General features: G+C 49.1%; 2 protein-coding genes across 5 annotated transcripts in view; one reads left to right on the forward strand and one right to left on the reverse strand.

Moving 5' to 3' along the window:
• The window catches only part of PLA1A (phospholipase A1 member A), a 17,259-nt gene extending 12,772 nt beyond the window's left edge, over positions 1–4,487 (forward strand). The window contains exons 10-11 of the mRNA XM_010293701.1: positions 2,921–3,085; positions 4,403–4,487. Coding sequence (XP_010292003.1) covers positions 2,921–3,085; positions 4,403–4,487 — 250 coding nt within the window. The remainder of the gene's footprint in view (positions 1–2,920; positions 3,086–4,402) is intronic.
• A 3,117-nt stretch (positions 4,488–7,604) lies between these two features.
• On the reverse strand, positions 7,605–17,877 carry POPDC2 (popeye domain containing 2). Of its 4 annotated transcripts, none has more exons than XM_010293705.1 (4): positions 17,333–17,877; positions 15,330–15,438; positions 11,709–12,063; positions 7,605–7,690 (listed from the first exon to the last, which is right to left on the reverse strand). In XM_010293705.1, exons 1-4 carry the CDS (start codon positions 17,875–17,877, stop codon positions 7,605–7,607), a joined length of 1,095 nt encoding a protein of 364 aa, XP_010292007.1. The 4 variants fall into 4 exon arrangements, with proteins under 4 accessions (XP_010292007.1, XP_010292005.1, XP_010292006.1 ...); XM_010293703.1 differs by having other exon boundaries at positions 7,605–7,692; positions 11,636–12,063; positions 17,333–17,823; XM_010293706.1 differs by lacking the exon at positions 7,605–7,690 and adding an exon at positions 11,669–11,692 and having other exon boundaries at positions 11,857–12,063; positions 17,333–17,823.
• Between the last annotated feature and the right edge of the window lie 604 nt (positions 17,878–18,481).

Consider the following 18,481-nt stretch of genomic DNA (forward strand, 5'->3'; position numbering starts at 1 on the left):
CCAAAGACCACATGTGTAGACAGACTCTCTTGAAAGCACCACTCTCCTCCAAACCATATCTGAATTAAAGAACCAGACTCAGACTGCTGTTCCACAGCCCTTGCCTCAGGGGGATCTCCTCACCACAGAGAAGTTCCCCAGAAGAAGTCTTCCTCACTTCTTCCTACACCTTCCTGCCCACTGCTGTGGGCTGGGAACCACAATGTAGACAAGCAGCTAGCACATGCTGCTGGCTGCCTCAGGAAGCAGGAAAACAGTCTGCTAAAGAGCCCCAAACAGCTCTCCTAGGATCAGAGGGGTTCCAGCACTGGCTCCCACACAGTCCTTACTGCTAAGACAAAACATTGTGACCTGAAGCTAATTGTGTTGCTGCTTCAGTCCCTGGCACCAGGAGGTAGAGGTAAGAACTAGGGAAGGCGAAGTCACATTCCAGGGTGCTCTCCAGCGTGACGTAGCTGCTTGATCACAGATTTCCAGCCAGGCACTGCAATTTGCAGTTTATACTCCAGCTTGGTGGAGCTCAGTCTGTTCAATCCCTCTCCAGCTTGGAAGCCCGTTCCAAAGATGCAGGAGGGAGGAAACCGTAACGCCCAGGTCAAGGCAGGGCCCGTGATTTGCTCAGGAAGACATTCAGCACTTCTTTTTGCAGTGTCGGAAGCAGGATTTGATAGGTGCCCAGCAGGAGGCATGTGAGACTGGAGAGAAAGGCTGCCTGGGGAAGTGAAACAGGCAGGCAATCCCGGGGCTTTGTTGCACCCCTAAGTTTTAATGAGACAGTAGAGTTATAGCAGAGTAACCTATCCAGAGATACCCTTACCCCGGGAGAACAGCAGCTGTGTTTCATTTAAGTGCCTTCCTAAGAAGCACAAGGCTAAAACAAGAAATTTGCTTACAGCAATAAACCTACAGATTTGAGAGTATAAAACTGAAGATATCTTTTTAATTCACACTGTAGCAAAAAGCATAGAAACTTTCCCACTCTAGGCAAAGCTCAGCCCTCCAGTGCAGTCAAGCTCAAGAGGGTCAAACAGGCATCTAAACATAGAGTTTTACATTGCAGTTCAGACTGATCGATCACCAACTCACTTCACATGATCTGACATGCACGTCATCCCACAGTTCCCCAGAAGTGCACAGGGACTTGGGCGCATTTGGCCAGTCTCAAACCTTCAGGAAGCGACTTTCATGGTTGTGTCTTGCCTCACATTGCCCTTCTCCTCTCTCAAACATCAATTCCAGTCTCACTCCTCAGGTTGCCGTTACCCCACACATTGCTCAGAGTGCCCCAAGAGACATGTCCCCAAGTCCCATAGCTGTCATGGGGCTGACAGAGTAAGGAGCTTGTTACACAGCACACTTCCCAGCTGCTTTGCCATTGCTTACACATCACATGATATCATCCCCCATATCCAAGAAAACGTACTTTTGAAGCCAGTCAAGAGTCCTACATCCATCCAAAGGTTGTGTGGGGCTGGACCAAATGTCAGTCCCAGGAGTGATTTTCTTCAACCTGCTTAACCTTACTGTGTTCCTCTGTCCTAGGGCTGGATCCTGCCCACGGACAATATGCAGTAGAGAGATGGCCTCCCTCTGTTTTCCATTTGCTATCCACTATTGACCTTTATAACCACAATTTCATGATGCTTCCTACTTTTGGCAGCTTGAAGCCAGACACGGTCAGACACACAAAACTTCCAGCATCTACCGCTGCAGTCTAAGGGAGGGACAGGATGTACTGGTTTGGGTTAGCCACTCTGGCCTAGGAGGATGCTGAGTGCAGCTGTTAGCCTGCTCCTAGGAGCAACTTTGGTTGTGGGTCCTTCCTGACCCTTTTGTTACCCTCCCCTTTCCCTAACATGATGTTTTTGATCAGGCAGTCACCCAGGTGCTTCTGGGATTGCATAGAGTCAGCTACACACATATTCTTCAAGAGCACAAGGAAATCTATGATCTCCAGCTCTTAGAGGTGCCAAGTAGATCAATCATAAGAAGGCCCATTGGATGGACTCCACAGAAGAGAGGTGGCCTACCTAGGTAAAATAGCCGGGCAGCACCCCTTCATAGAACACAACCAACTGGGCTCTGATCATTGGCTGTTTAACCAACTTCTGGCATTTCTCAGTTCATGTTACCTGGATAAGAGCAAAGGGGCAGACAAATGTCCCTCTATCCAAGCATCCCACCTTCAACATGGTCTAAAGCAAATACCTAGAGAAAAGTATAAAAAAAGGTAATGTAAGCATGTAGCAATACTTCCCCCAAATAGTGTCCCAGTGTCTGACTAATTACATCTCAGGGACTTTCAGAGCCAAAGGTGAGATCTTTGTCCTTATTAGCTCCAAATGCTTTTATCTTCCATGAACTTGTCGAGTCCCCCTCCCATGACTTGCACAGTCATGTAAACTTTCTAGCATCCCCAACATCCCACAGCAAGGATTTTAACAGCTTAAAAGGAATGGTACTCTGTGCAGTGTGCAATCTTTTTGAGCCTGCCACCCGTTAGCTTTCTTTGATGACCCCTAGTTCTTGCACTGGAAGAAATGGTGAACAACCGATCCCTATCTGTGCCATTCATGGTTTCATAGACATTGACCTTATCTACCACTTACCTCTTTGTAGCAATCTGGGCAATGTTTCAATCTATACACGATTGCAAGAAGAGTTGTTGTAATTGTGTGATGGAAAGAAGGATATTTATACAGAAATTTTCCTGACTTCAGAGATAAAACATGGAGAGAGAGCCAGTAAGACTCTCATGCAATGCCCTGTTTTGACAGATGAGTCTTCTCACTCCATTTTAGTATGTGAGGGCTTCACGATAATACCCCAGATTCCTCCAGTCTTTCAACACATCTGCATATGGTCTTCATCTGCAGGTTAATTGAATGTTCTCCCTCACATCTCTCACCCTGCCTTACAGACCTAAGCACCAGGAGATGGGCAAACGGCTGATGGCCCACAGAGTTCCCCTCTGCCAGATAAACAGTGTGACACTGAAGTATCTCCCCAAGAATCAGTTTTGGAGGAAGGATGAGTCATCCATTGTCGGCAAGTTCTGTGCAGCACCACTGCCTTTTGATAGCAAGTAAGTCACAGGAATGTCTTGCAGGGATTCACTGAGCTATGGATGCAGCCTGTGGTTTGAAACAATGCATTCTATCTCCCCCATTTAGGTAAACATGTAATCATGGGTCTCTCCCAACCCCTTCTGTGTCCCCATGTAAAACATTTTCTACCTGTGAGAGAGAAAAACTTCCAAGGTAGTTTTCTAGTAGTTTTCTATGATTCGTCCCCTGGGATAAAAGTATTGTGCCATAGAAGGAAAATGGCTGTGACTCACGTCACTCAGAAGATGCTTAAGTTACAAATGATGGCAAAAGCTTGTACTAGCTAGAATGTGTTCTCTCTGTCCTTCCTTGCTCTCTCCATCTTCCCCCTGTCTACAATGGGCACCTATCTGAAACATGACAGATGCACATTTTTCAGGCTAAGACAACAGAAGACCAGTAATACATTTCTGCTTCTTATACTGCACAGGTTTCTAAAGCACTAAGCCTAAAGACAATTTTTTGCATTTTCAGGGACAGGCATTGTAGAGTATATGCCTTCAGCAATAATTACCTTACCCAGAGTAGAAGCAGTCAAGTCCTTCTCATCCTGAGAGAGATAATGGTCTTCTCCATAATACACTACTCTTGCCTGGAGTTTTGTAGATCCAGAGTTCTTGCAGGCAAGGAAAAATAGCTGTGTCTATACTGACACATTAAACTCTCCAGGTTGCTTCCGAGTTGACTCTTATGCTGGCTCCAGCGTGAAGCAAGCTAGTGGGCACTCCAAAGTCAGGAAACCCAGAAGCAGAAGGGAGATTGTGTTCCCATTTAAATTCTGTTCTTATGGGCAGTAAGGAGACTCAAGCACAAGGCAGTAAAAATATATCCAGTAGGTGCAGATAGGGATAGGTATTCCTATGCAAATACCAGGCAAACCTCTGAGCATAGGGACTATGCCTTACTAGCATGCTTTGCAGAGAAAAGCACTCCAAAGTTGAGATGGGGCTTTTTGTTTCTTATGAATGGGACATCATGGCACATTGCACCTCTGGAAGCACTGGACTGTGGTGCAGGTGGAAAGCTGTAGAGTTGCACAGGTTCATAACCACACTCATCACAAACCTGGGAGCACTCAGAGCAACAAAGGTGTTACTGGGGAGAGGGGGGAAAGTGAAGGACACAACTCCATATGCACCTTTCCAGCCAATTCATCCTAGCCAGGGCACAGCATCCTGTTCATCATGCCTTCGCAAAGCAGCACAAGGTCCACCAGCTGCTTGCTTGCATCTGTGTTAGGATAGCAATCTCTGCCTGCCAAAGCACAGCCTGACTTCCCTGTGCTCTTCCCACAGCAGGACGATGTCATGCCTGCCCTGGAACCTCACTCTCCCCGGCAACACAAACGTCTCCTATGAGCTGCCTGTTGCTTGTGCCTAGCACTGCCTTTGGAGCATGCAGGCATACACAAAACCGAAAAGAAGCACTAAACCTATTGCTGCTCTCTGCTCACAGATGATACTTTCACCGTTAAACTGGATGGGTTTTTCACTTAGAATCATAGAATCATTAAAGTTGGAAAGGACCTCTAAGATCATCAAGTCCAACTGTCAACCCAACACCACCATGCCCACTAAACCACGTCTCGAAGTGCCACATCTACACTTCCTGCATTAGGGACAGGATGTCAAGGAAAAGAAGTGTGCGGCAGTTTGGTGAGTACAAGGTTGATTGGTTACATCAAAACCTCTCAGTTAAAAGACTGGATTGGGACTTTTATCCTATGGATTCTGTACCCATCTCTGAAAGTGAGACGGGCAAGTCATATAATCTCAAGTTTCGGATCTGTATGAAAGAAGACAATATCACTCTTCCTACACCAGGAGTTTTGGGATGATTCATTTGTGTTTTATATTAAAGTGTCCTGAGAACTTCATATTAAAGGTGAGAAGTATTGTTTTTCCTCATCAAGGGGAAACCGTGGTTCAGGTTTGGCAAAGGAAGGAGTCATTCTTAGCCAATGCTCCAATGATAACATCACTAGTCCTATCTACAAGGCACTTTCAGAGGGAGACCCTGGTGATTTCATTTTAGTGCTCCTGTTAAATAATCAGAATGAATTAATCTCCTTCCCATGCCAGGCCTGGAGCAGCTCTTCTGGCTGTTGGCTTGTTCTCTTTGAAGCTCACATGAAGTGAAACAGACACCAGGAGCATGGCAGTACTCTTGCATCCAATTTTGCACTGCTTTGAACAACTGCCCAGAATAGAAGGTAATAGTAGGAGAATGGAGCATTGTAGCTACAGGGCCACCAAACACAAATTAGTCTCAGGAACTCAGCACAGCCTTTCAGACCTGCAAAGTAGCTGAGATTTGGAAAGAATTGATAAAAGGTTACAATATGAGAGACACGTACATAGAAATAGCCCTGATCCATACACACCTTTTCCACCACGTTGATGCATATGCAAATTAAAGAGGAGAAAGTCTTACATCCCTTCTGCCCACAAATGACATCTTCTGTAGACCATTTTCTCTGGTTCCCTGGACTGTCTTCTCTGGGAGATAGAGAAGTGCACCAGGAACACTATGGTCAGGAGAGAGGAACATGCTAAAGGCATTTCTGCTGTGAGGACGCCTCAGCCATTTGGCATGAGCTGTCACTACTGCTCCACTAGACAGTGTCACTGCAGAGTTAGCTCCTGCTTTCGGCTCACGTCCAAGCTTTTTGGACCTGCCATGTGGCTGTTTGGAAAGCCAGCCTAGCAAACACCACCTCCAGCATACACTCAGGAGAGGGTTAGAGCTGGGCTCTGACAATCTGATAGAGATCCAGGTTAGTTGGTGCCATGACTGAGGAGTTTCCAGGGAGCTTCCTATTGAAGACTAGAATATAACCTCAGCAGGCACCTATGAAGGGTGGTGTGTAATTCAGCCCAACCCAGTCTACTAATTCAGGGAGGTGTATAAAGCACCACAACAGACACAGTTTCATCATGTATTTCGGTTCCTTTGCAGAAGGGACCCCAGCAGCTCTTGTGTTAATTTGCTGGAGACATTTCCTAGCTGTGAAGGCAATGAGGTCAGGCTGAAGCAAGAATGCAACAACAGAGCATGGTAACAACCATCAGCAGGATGATCCCCAGGCCTGGGGCAGCCCTGTTCTCCTGCCCTGGGGTGACAGCAAAGGCAAGCAGCACGAGGAGTGGTGTATGCTGTGGATCCCACATACCCACCACTTCAGAAGCCTCTCCAGACCTCAGCAAGAGTGCCAGATCCTGAGGGCACAGATCTCACCCAGCTGAGACTGGCAAGACATGCCAAACCGGTCTCTGGGCCACAGCCCCTGCGTGAGCAGTGCAAGGCAGGTAGGGCTGCCTCCACCAGCCCCAGGGCTGACACAAAGCCAGCACCACACACAGAATGGCCGTGCCCCTGCCTGTCTGTGCCAGGAGGCACTGAAGGATGCCCTGTCCTGTGCATGCTGATGGAGGGACAGATGGTCCTCACTCCTTCCCTGGATTATCTGCCCTGGAGAGGCTCCTACCCTCACCACCCAGCTTGGTTGCACCACGCTTTGTGGGGCAGAGGATTCCTCCAACAGTACTGCCGTCTCTGATTCCCTGACAGAGGAAATGGGTTGGGAAGCTCGTCAGCCAAAGTCTGTTGCAGCTGAACTTGGAAGAGGCCTTCCATCTCCACACTATTTTCATCTAAGGTATTGCACTTCTTCCTACCAGTGGCTGCTCTCTCCAGAGATGTTTTGTACTCACTCTTTTCTTCACTTGGTGTGTGCACCCTGAGGTCATCCCCCGTTAAGCACCAAAAAAAAGGGTTCAGGCTCTCCTTCTTGCCTGCACCTGCCCCCAATCCCAATTCCTTCATTTTCTTATTCCAAATGAATCAACTCAAACAACCGACCTTTCACCAGAAGTCAGTAATTTCGTTGAGAAGTGGTGCGTGTCATAAATGAGAAATGCTAGCCCCCGGAAAAAGAATTTCTGGTCTTACTACAGTGGATGCTCGGTGAGGTGCATGACATCAAATCTCCATATCATGCTCTCCATTGCAAGCCTATTACCAAAGCCATCACACAGCCCATTTTCCCCTGCCCTTTCCCCTGCCCCGTGCCTTGAGATCACCCTAAATCTTTCAAACGGTGTTATCTCCCTCTCCAAATCCTCAAACGCCAGTAGTTTCATCTCTGACTTTAATGTGAATCATTAAATCAAAGGGAACACAGATTCTGCGAGCAGGCTAGTATCGCATGCAGCGATATCGGTGTACCTTGGTATTGGAGCTGCCAACACACCTCAGAGAGGCAGGACTAGAAAACAAACCAGGGAAGCACACTGGGGCAGGCAGCTCTGGTGAACTGGGGTGGGAGGTGCTGGAGTGTCACACTGCAGTCTCATGTGTGCGCTTCACGTGCTCCTGAGTGTACATGTCTGCAGGCAGATGTCCCAGTGCTTGCTAAAGAGTGTCTCTCTGGTCAGAAACCTGTGTGAGCATATGTTCCTTTGGAGGGGCTTCAGGATCAAAACAGCCTGTTGTTCCCTAGAGTTCGGGGGTCTGAGTGGGAGCCAGGGGAGCTCGTCCTTTGCAGAGAGGGTGGGGGTAACTCCAGAGGAGGTTTCCAGAGGCTGCAGAAGGAAGGTAGTGGAGGGAGGAGGAAAACAAGAGAGGGGAGAAAAGAGGGTGGGGGAGAGAGAGAGCATCATTATTATCACAAGAATAATCCTTACATCCAAACTTTTCCAAGATACAAACTTCATGGAGCCCATTGTTACCTGTCCCTCTCCCCTCCCCTCCTAAATTAGCATGCAAAACTATGTACTTCTTCAACATGTGATAAAACAGATAAATGGGGTCACTCACCTATCCTGAAACAGCAAAAACAAGCCCCTCCAAAGCACCTTCTGTGACATCAGTGAAACACAGCCCACAGCTCCTTTGATTTTGCTCTCAAAGCAGGTGTAAAACAATTCCTACTAACTTAGATACCAAGCTACAGGCCATCAAGCATCCATCCATCTACGTCACCCACCAAATAGAAGCCAGCCCCAAGACGTAACAAAACTAAGTAGCAGCAGCTGCACATCTTGCAATCACTTGATAGCAACGAACTAGAGCAAATGTGGTAAGAAAAGGGGAAAAAGGAGGTGGCTTTTGGTTGGTTTGAATTTTCATGCAAGGAATAAAGCTTAGTTTGCTATGGAGTATTGAGCTATACAGCAGTACACTGTTAAAGCAAGTTTTGAACAGAACCTTTGAATCTGCCTCTTTTAAACAGGCAGCCTGTAAGTTACTGAAATATCTCTTCTCCTTAGAGAAAGAATGCACTCATCAGTAGGATATCATACTCTGTCTTGCTTGTAAGCAGATTAGAAACTCTTTCAAGGAACTAGATGATAAGAATAGTAGGCCAATATGTGTCCCAGGAATATTTAGTTCTGTATGATCGTCGCAGCACTTTGGGCATTCAAGAATTGCCTCCTGCACTGTGGCATAGTAAGGTGACCATTGCAGTGACAGAAAATGAAAAGGATCATGATCCACAGAAGCATTTCAGCATGGGGAGTTTAGAGAGCTGGAAGGTGATCACCCAGACTGGAAGCTGCTGTGGAAAGAGATGAGAGCCCAGACCAGGGGAAAGCCCCAGGTGAGCTCTGACCTCTGGGACTGCAGCTATCGCTTACTTCGAACAATGACACTGCAGGGAATATCCCTGTTTACTACGGATGTTTTCACCACTTCTAAAGGAAAGGTTCTGAAAGTGCTTTCCCTGGGCCATGGCAGACCTGCTCAGATCATCTGCTGAGCTGTGACAAGTGCCTGTCCAGAAGGGAAAACTGCAACCCCTCTGTATCACTAGTTTTTGTGGTTAGGCACTCAAGTCGCTGTTGAATACTGTCTGGGTGTGACAATTGCTGTTGTGCTGCTGGGACGCGATGTGATTAGGATACCCAAGTGGTGAGCAGAGTAACAAGGAAGTGCTCGTTCCACTGCTATGGACACACTAAACAGAGTTTTTCCTTGTCCAAGTACCTTAGAAATTAAAATACCACACTGGCTATTGTCTCCAGACTGACAGACAAGGAAGATCATCCTCCTCTCCCACCCCAAATACCAGCCTCTGAAATATTTGGGCTTTTATGGCAGGTCTCTACTAAGTATCAACACACTTTGATACTGCCTCATTGACAAGATCTAGAAAGACAAAAGCTTCCAGCTTCCAACATGTTTTAAAAGGACTGTGTGAAAGAAAGAATAGCTTTGTGCTATGTAACACAAGCTTTCCCCAACACACATATACACACACACCCCTCTTGTGTGTATGTTCACAGTATTGACTCATTACCAAAACAGGTGGAAACAATTAAAAAAAAAAGCTACAGTGTTCCTTGCCTCCTTCCTTGTATAGTTGCATTTGAAATTCTGATTTTATTGAGCTTGATCAACCAGGAGAATTCTGCCAATGACATGAGAATGGATACCCTTCTGCTGAGAAGACAACGTCCAAGCAAAGCATAGACAAAGTGACTTCAACACGCTTACAACACTAACTGCATTTATTTTTAACTGCATCTATTCAGCAGACATGCCCGACAGTTAGGAGGATGGTTATCTCATAAGTGATTCAGTGTTCCTGCCTCTCCAAGTAAGGACTGAAAAAGCTGCAAATTCATATCTACAGCAGTCTACCAGCAAAACCAGGGACTTTGCATTCCTAGGATTTTTAAGCTAGAAAACAGATGAGGATTTTTTTTCTTTTTCTCTCTCTGCCTCCTTTTTTATTTAAAAAAAAAAAAAAAGACTAAGCAAAACTCTTGCTAACTTTTTATCTGATTCAAGCAAAACCAAATACACTTATTCCTTCCCTGGCCAGTTTCTTCATATCCCAGATTTTAAGTTTGGAGGCATGGAAGCAATACAGGAACAGGCACGTGACTCAATTCAAAGCAGAACTGTACAAAATGGGAAGATCTTCCAGTTCTGCTGTTTTCAAAAACTAAGAATGGCAACTGGATGAAACAGTGGAAAAGGTCTCTTCCACCAGAGGCCTACTGCAAATAGCAAGTGCTGTCTCACCCAGACAGCTTTTACACGAAGAGCATCTAGGAGGGACGGTTCCCTTGCCATCACAGTGGTGAGGCTTGTGCACAAGCACGGTAGGGTAGGAAAGATTACGGCAGACTTGCCAGGGCTCATGCCAGGATTCAGTGTGTCCTGCTTCATGCTCCCTGCCAGTAAGTCCACAACCTGAGCATTTGCAGCCCAACAGTAGTCCCAAGCAGGCACAGAGAAGACCAGGGTGCAATAGTGCAAAGAGTTCAAAGATGCTTCCTTGAAGACGGTGTCCCCAGCTAAAACCCAGCTCTAGAACTTCCTTCCTGCCATGCAGACTCAGCTGGGACACACGTAATGGTTGCTTCTAGGACAGAAATCCCACTCCCAGGCTTGGTGTCTGGCAGCTGGATGCCAGAAAGCAGCTATTATGGGGCGGCAGCAGGAACGGCAGCAGAAATGCCCATTTCGGGGTCCGCAGCTGGCGTGCAACAGCTGGCGTGCAGCGGCTAGCTAAAGTATCTCTGTGGAATTTCTCTCTTGGCTGCTTGGATCTGAATTTCAAGCACGAGCCACCCTCCTGTCTATTTCTGTTTGCCTGTGTTGCTTCTCTGCCCCAATATCCACCGGGCCCAGGAATTTTTCCCTTGCGGAGTAAGGAGTTGGCATTTTGGAAGAGAGCATCTCATTCCCACTCACCGGAAAGCAGAGTTTGGGGTGTGTTAAAACAATGTTTAGCCTGTCAGTCCACCCAAGGTGATTGGAGGCAAGAGCTGCACCACACAGGGCAGTCTTTTCAGTACCTTACTAATCTGGCTGAGCCGAAGGTCAGCAGAAGCAAGGACAGAATGAGTGCTGAGATGAGCTGTGGTGGGCAGGGGGAGGAAAGACTCTGAGCTTTCTCCCCCTGCCCAGGCTGAGCACTTGCAGGGTGTACAGCAACTCCCGGCTCTCAATCCACTGCAAACCCTGCGGCTGTTTCTACCTCTGTCAGCCTCTCCTGGGTTGTCCACATGCTCACCTGCAGACATCTTCCTCAGCTCAATACTGGCATATCTCCAGGCACAGCTCCATCTCATGGCGAGCCAGGCTGAGCCCTGTGGTGTCTCTGCAGGCACTTGTGTACCACCCACCAGCCTGGACACCGTTTCAGTTTCTCTGCCTCCCCTGAGGGCTGGAGAGAGGACAGGGCAGGGAAGAGCTCACTACAGCTGGGTTATCGGCCCTTCCACCCCACAGTGTGGCTGGTGCCTGCAGTCGAGCCTTTTCCCTGCTGCTTTTCCTTAAGAAAATCACACAGCTGGAGCACACCTCCCGGGATTCCTTGGGGCAGCAGGCAAAAAAACGCTGCAGAGGAGCGAACCCATGGCAAACGAGGGTGAGAGGCTGAGGGCTGCCACTCTGCCCGGGTAGTTGCATTGCGGGAAGGACTTGCTTCCGCACGCGGGTACTTACGCGGGAGTCCCACACAGGGTGAGGCGTGCCCATGCCAGGAGTGCCCTCACTTCATATACTCCCCTTCGCTCACATAGTCCATAAAAGACCCCGGCAACTCAGCAAAATCTTCCAAGACAAGACTGGTGGAGTCCTCACCCAGCAGGTCACTGTCGGGCCGGGATGCCCGGGGGCGCGGAGCAGGTGGGGGTGGAGGAGGGGCCTCGGAGGTGCCAGCCTGGCCAGAGGTGGGCGGTGGCTCCTCGCAGTCCTCCGGCTCCCCCTCGGAGGAGGCTGGCCCAAGGACGTGGTAGAGGCTGGGCAAGCGGATGTCGAAGCGAAGGCCGAACTTGGCGAAGAGCTTCTCATTGAGGGAGTAGAGCTTCTCCGAGATGTCATAGCCCAGGTGGGAGGAGAAGAGCCGGGCAATGTAGCGGTCCTTCCTCAGGAGGAGGTACAGCTTCTTCCTTGGCCAGGTGATGAAGCTGCAGTCGGTCTCAGCTGTCAGTGTGACCTGTGGGGCAGGGAGGGAGCAGAGTAAGCCCCACCACCTGGGCAGTGGTCAGTCATCTTGGAGCTGCGTGCTTCTCTCCAGTGAAGGCCCCCAGCCCCTTTGATACCTGCTCTCCTTGGGGACAGCGGGTCTGGAGAGCCAGATCGTCCCAGCTGAGTGACCGGATAAATCCTTGCCCACCTCTGTTTCCTCTCCCCAAGGAGCTGGAGACCTGGTTTTCCTATGCAATTAGTGACATGGCCTTGCTTAACCTAGCCACATGGCCGGCTACATTTCACCCACTCGCTTTCAGATGATGCTCCCTGTTGAAACTCAATTGATGTAGCTGACATGAGCAGGGCAGCACAGACGGCCTTATCCCTTTATAGAAATGCTACAGAGGGAGGAGGGTTCTGTGCGCCCAGCCGGTCCAAGTCAGCAGCAGGTAGCCCTGCGGCAGGCTGCTGGCCCGTCCTGCTCCTGGGTCGCACAACCCCTGCTCCGAGAAGGCCCTTGGGTGCAGGAGGGGCCACCTGGAAGGCATGCCTGGTCATCCTGTGCCAGACGGACATCCTGTCTCACCAGCTCTGCTGGGCGCTGTAGGGCTGAATGGCCTCGAAGGACATGTGGCACAACTCAGCGAGAGAGGAAATAAAAGGTTTAGTGTGTTTGTGTGTAGGGAGGGAACTCACTCGAGGTTTTATTGGCCTGATTTTAGAGAATATTTCATTTTGCTTTGGGTTTTGCCAATGGGAGTAGAGCCATTTTTCCCCCTAGCTGTAAGACCACTCTAATAATAACAAAAAACATAATACAATACATGAGTGTATATTGTAATATATAAATATAATAATAATTAAAAAAGATATGAAACATAGGAAGGGTCAAGCCACCTTGGGCCAAAGAACATCCGAGTGTAATGGAGATACTGGCATGCGAATAAGTGCCAGAGCCAAAACATCCCGGGGCCTCCCTTTCGCTCTACAGCCAGGGGTCTCCTTGGCCAGCCACCATGGCAAGGGGCCACTGGGAAGCTGAACATGGCTTGGCTGCATGTGTGTGTCCTTGGGTTTGATATTTAACGCTGCTGCCATGCAAGCAGCTGCCTTATGAAAGAAATATAGGAGATAAAACCTGAGAACTTTGCCAGGCCAAGGCGAGCAAGAGGAAGGGTCACATGGAAATTGAAATGACCATAATCTCATTTTCCTAACCAACTTCTGGCAGATGGTCAAAAACCTCAACTTCTTGTGAGGGATTAAGCGAGATGTAATAAGAAAACCTGCCTCCTAACCAGGGCAGCAGGACAGTTTTTACTGATGAATCGCCCAACACAAGTGCCCTGGCATCAGCAGAGCCCATAATCCAGCCCTCTGGTGGAAGGTGCCAGCCCTGAAACACAACTCCTTCAGGCACTGGGATCCAGCAGTTCTGAGCATAGAAGACACAGCTGAAGCAGAAGCACAAGGAAACCTTGTAGACTGAGTTGCACTTCTGCCATTTTTCGGTGAGCTCAGGGTTGAAACTGCTCAATCCAGAGAGCTGTGGGGAAAACTTAGGCAAGAAAAACCTTCCTTGCCCTCCTGCAGTGAAGTCCAGAGTCGAACGTGCACTTTTTCAACCAAATGACTGTGATGCTGGGAATAAGGTTGAGATATGCCACAGAGTTTTAACTACTCAAGTAAGAGGGACTGGTGAGTTAAACAGCTGCCAAAAGCAGCACATCACCATGGCTAAGCATGGCCATCAGGAGTAATGCCTGGCCAGGAATATGGACTGGTCTAGTCTCATCTGCTGAATGCTGGTCTTGCATGGGCTGCTACTTTTTCATGCTCCCCAGTAAGCACATGTGGGTTTTAGGCATTTCCAAGCACGTGGCTGCAGCCTTTCCCCACCTAGGACTCTACCTCCCCATCCCCATGCCAGGCGCAGCCAACGTCCCAGAACAGCCTCGTCTCACAGAGCCGGAGAGGAGCCAAGAGTGTGGTGCTGGCAAGGCTGGTGCTGTCTCACGCACCACAGATACAGACACTCAGGCGGTCTGGGAACATTCAGTTCCACAGAAATTAGCTCAGAAAATGCTGAAGATGTTTTTGCAGGTTGCAGGCCATCAAGATGCCCACCGGGCAGCCATCATTCTCTCTGCTCGACTCTTACACAAACACAGCCTTGGGAGCTAGCAGCTGTCTCCTGCCAGACTGAAGCCCTGTGCGAAATGTGAGATACCCCTAGCACAGCCATGCTGCTGTTGCCCTCTCTACCCCATTATCTTGGCCCAACATGCCTATTTCTGCTCACAAGCTGTAAGCCCTGTGCCAGAGTCGCACAGTCAGCCATCTCCTGCAACTGCTCCTCTTGCAAGACTGTAATCACTGGCGATGGCATAGCTTTCAGGAGCGACTGCCATTATCCTTTTACACATGGGCCGAATTCAGATTTGAGGAAAGCGGATTTGGAGAGCTGCCCTGGTTTAACCAAGTCTGAACGTGGCTGCCCTCATGAGAAAGCATCATCATGACATTCCCTCATGACTGTCCCATGCTCCCAAGGGATTAGCAAAATCCCTCCTCATGTTCTAACTGACACATTCTAGATGGACATCCTGACAGGGATCAGCCCGTCCTGGGATGTGAGTTAAAGGCAGACAGATGTGGGCTTAAGTAATCTCCTCCAGAAGGAAAGCCAAGCAAATACTGTGGTGTTGACAGCAAGAGTAAAATCCTTTCAGTTGCTGCAAATAAGAATTGGTCTGGCTTCTCAGCAAGGGATTCTTTTCCTCAGAAAGAACCATATTCGGGTGTGAATCATCCTTTCTGCTTTCCCACCCCTAACACATCACCATCAGAAACTTCTGTGAGGAACGGGATATTTATGGATTTACATCACTGCCGCATATTACCATGACTGCCATCCTGATGCTGGAACGATGCACCCTGCTCGCAGCGTACAGGGCAAATGCATCAATACAGGTACTAGGGAGTGTGGTAATGGAGGTGAGCCAGCAATCTGATGCCTCACCTCTGTGCTAAACCGGAAGGGGCAACATTCTCCACCCTCCCTGCTGTGAGCTGACTGTAGGAGCACACACTGAGGTCTTTGGAGGAAGGCAGGAAAAAAGACAACACAGCTGATTGCACCGTCTTGTGTTGGTTAAGCCATGAGGAAGGGGAGGAAAATATTCCCAGTTAGCTTTGAACAGCATAATGAGCCCCCTCTGTCCCCTTCTCAGGCACGCAATGAAGCGCCAAGGAGCAAGGCTGGGCTGCTGCGGGGCTGCGCGGCATTACCTGGAAAGTTCCTTCCTCAGAGGGTCGCAGCGACTCCCATTCTGGAGAGTCCAGGAACTGGTAAGGAAAGACGTAGTGAAGGAATTGTCCATCCTGGCTCACTCGGACCCTGCAGAGAGGACAGGTGGGATGCACAGGCTTAGGCCACAAAATAGATGTCACATGAACCTGATCAGCTCACACACGTGCAGGCAGCCAGTCCCACCAGAGAGGAAAGGACTTCTCCCCATCTCATGTGTGTTTCATACCCTCTCCGGGACAGCTGCAAATGCTCCATTCTACGGGGCTGTCCCTCTTTTCTCTGTAGGAAACGGTATTTGCTGCCATTTCACCATATGCCATCTGTTTTCTGTTTCTTGCTACAAAGCCAGCCCTCAGAGGTACAATGCTTGACCCTAAACCAGGACTTCTCAGCCTGCAAGACTGCTGCCTGGAGGGGTCAGGGATAGCAAGGCAGTTTTTCTGTTTCAGGCATATCCTGCATTTCCAAGCACCCTTTACCTTGCTATTGTGCAGTTTAAGAGGGGGCACCATGATAGCAGCAACGCTCTCTTGGGACTGCAAAGACCTCACAAGGCAATAGAGTTGGTACCAGGAAATGCAAATCCAATCCCATCTCCACAGAGCATCCTATACCATCCGAGATGCATACTTACCACTGCAAAAGAGAGCAGAACAACTACCCCACCAGCACTGGCTTACTGTTCGTTGCAGCACTGTCATGACCAGAGTAGCATCAGATTATCCAGTGCAGGGCAAGACAGCACAGACTCTTCCCCACTAACGTTATTTGTGGATATGGTAAACTTCAGAGCAAGCTGCTCAGCACAGACATTCGGTACGGGGAAAGACACCTAACAGAAATACACATACCCAATTTCCTCCCAGTGCTTTGCCATTCAGCACTGGTCAGTGGTCCCAGGATGCTCCAAAAAAAGGAAGGACAACATTTCTTCTTTGCACACTCCCTCACCCCCACCAGAGGGGATGGACCACCGCAGTAAAACACAAGCCCCTGGTGATGCTGGGTTTGTCTCATCATTTTTTGCTGGAAAATCCTTGTGAGACACACCTCCTACAGCTCAGCACTGCTCCCATTTACAGATCTCCTTCCTTTCCCACTCTCACTTGACATTAGTGCCAAGTACCTGGCAGGAGCTGGGAAGCCAATATCATAAGTATTTGCCTTGCATTTGGATTTTGCAAAGAGATGTGTTCATAGGGGCATGCCACAGGATCTCAGGTGAACAAATGCCAGTACTTCATCAGCACAGTTCACTCCAGTAAATGAATAGCAAATGTGCATGGCTTGCCAGGCAATCAGCTGCAACTATCCCGAAGTCTCTGAGGTCCTCCTTGGTCGTCCAGAAGAAGGAACATCATGAATGGAAAGAAAGAGGCCTGATAAGGTGGGATCCACCACAGGAGAGCTCTCTCTCTTTTGATGAAATGACGCTCAAAGTGAAAAATTTCTGTGCCCTGAAGGTTGAGGTGTTGAGAACAGGGATGGAACCTCTCCCTGAGCACTGCTGGCCAGGGACAGCAGGTGAACTGAGTACTCAACGCACTCAGTGCACAGCCATTCACATCATGGAGGTACGTCTGGTACCCCCAGCGACCACAGGTCCAGACACACCGCCTTCCAGCCTTGAGAAATCCTCTCTCATGGTCAGTCTGCTCCCATCAGAAATAAGATCATTTGAAAATGACAGAGAAAGAGGTAAGGATTCCACAACAGTATCACAGGCAAGGCTGAGCTGGCCACTTCACTGCACATAGCTTGATTCTGCAAACCATTCTCTGAAATATTCTAATTTAGAAAAACAAAAGAAAACAAAAACAACCCCCAAAAGCAAATTACCCCCAACAAGCAGATGCATATCTCAAAGCCCTTTCAGAGGACGGAAACGATCATCACCCCAGTTTCTAGAAAGGGGGAGAATGCAGCAACAAGTCACCATGCTTTGCTGTCAGACTTTGTTCTGAAACAGGAGAGCCTTTACCTGCCAGACAAGAGCAACGAGAGGCGGTCGATGGGTGTCTTGCCCTCCACCGCATAATTCTGGTCTCTGACTAGCGACTGGACTTGCTCTTCACAGCACTTCACGATTTCTTTGTAGACTTCCAAGGGCACCTGCAAGGGCAGGTACATGGTCTTGTAGAGGAGGTCAAACTCTTCTGGGATGGTGTCTCTGCGGAGCCGGTAAGCCAGGTGAGCCAGCTGAAGCAAGCAGGCAAGGACGAGCAGCATGTTCCAGACAAAGATATCCAGCCCGCAGGCACTCAGCCAGCCCCACAGAGCATAGCAGAAGTAGCCTGGGGCCAGGAGGCCAAAGATATAGAGGGACCCAAAGATGCCACTTCCCCCCATGTATCCCAGGAGGACGATGCAGCTGGCCAGCTGGTAGGCTGCTCCCTCCATAATCTCCTTCCAGGCATCACACACCGGAGGCTGGAGAACAGCCTGGTCCCAAGAGAGGCTGCTTGCGCTCATCCTTCCCCACTCCCCACCCTCCCCGGCCGTCCTGAGCTCAAAACGAGTTGTCATACACAAAGGGTGCTGCAGACGTCTGAAACCAGAGCTGCTGTGTAGCTGTTCCTCCTCCTCCTCTTGAGCACCGGCCGGTCCCACAGCAGTGTGCTTCAGAGCGACATGTTAAAGTGCCACTGAATGTTTTCGCGCCTGAAAAAATCCCCAAAGGGCTTGTTTCGCCTCTTCGTGGCTCACAAACTGGTGTCTGGCTCCCTCCTTAGCCACACCAGTGAGAAAAGGAGCTGGCAAATATAAGGCCAGAAGAGCTCAGTCAAAGAAAGAATAGAGGCCATTAGCTGGAAAACTTGCAGACGGGACAGAGATCTCGTTGCACTGCCGCTCTCGCCAGCCCTCCAGCACTGGAAATAGCGACCGTGAGAGAGCAGCGGAGGGAGCTGGTGTTGAATGTGGAATGTGTATCACTTGGCAGGGGAAGGGAGAGACCCCAAATGGATAACCATGTTTGGAATTGAAATCCAAGGAGCAAAAGCAACGAGGAGAACAGAGAGCAGGCACGCACTCTCTACTTAACATAACTCAGGCGTCCAGATAAGCCCTGCACAGCGCTAGAAGGGGAAAGGAGAGGGGAAAACAACAGGCTTATCATGGTGAGCTCCAG

Source organism: Phaethon lepturus, unplaced genomic scaffold (genome assembly GCF_000687285.1).
Source record: "Phaethon lepturus isolate BGI_N335 unplaced genomic scaffold, ASM68728v1 scaffold40488, whole genome shotgun sequence".
NCBI classification, from domain to species: domain Eukaryota; kingdom Metazoa; phylum Chordata; class Aves; order Phaethontiformes; family Phaethontidae; genus Phaethon; species Phaethon lepturus.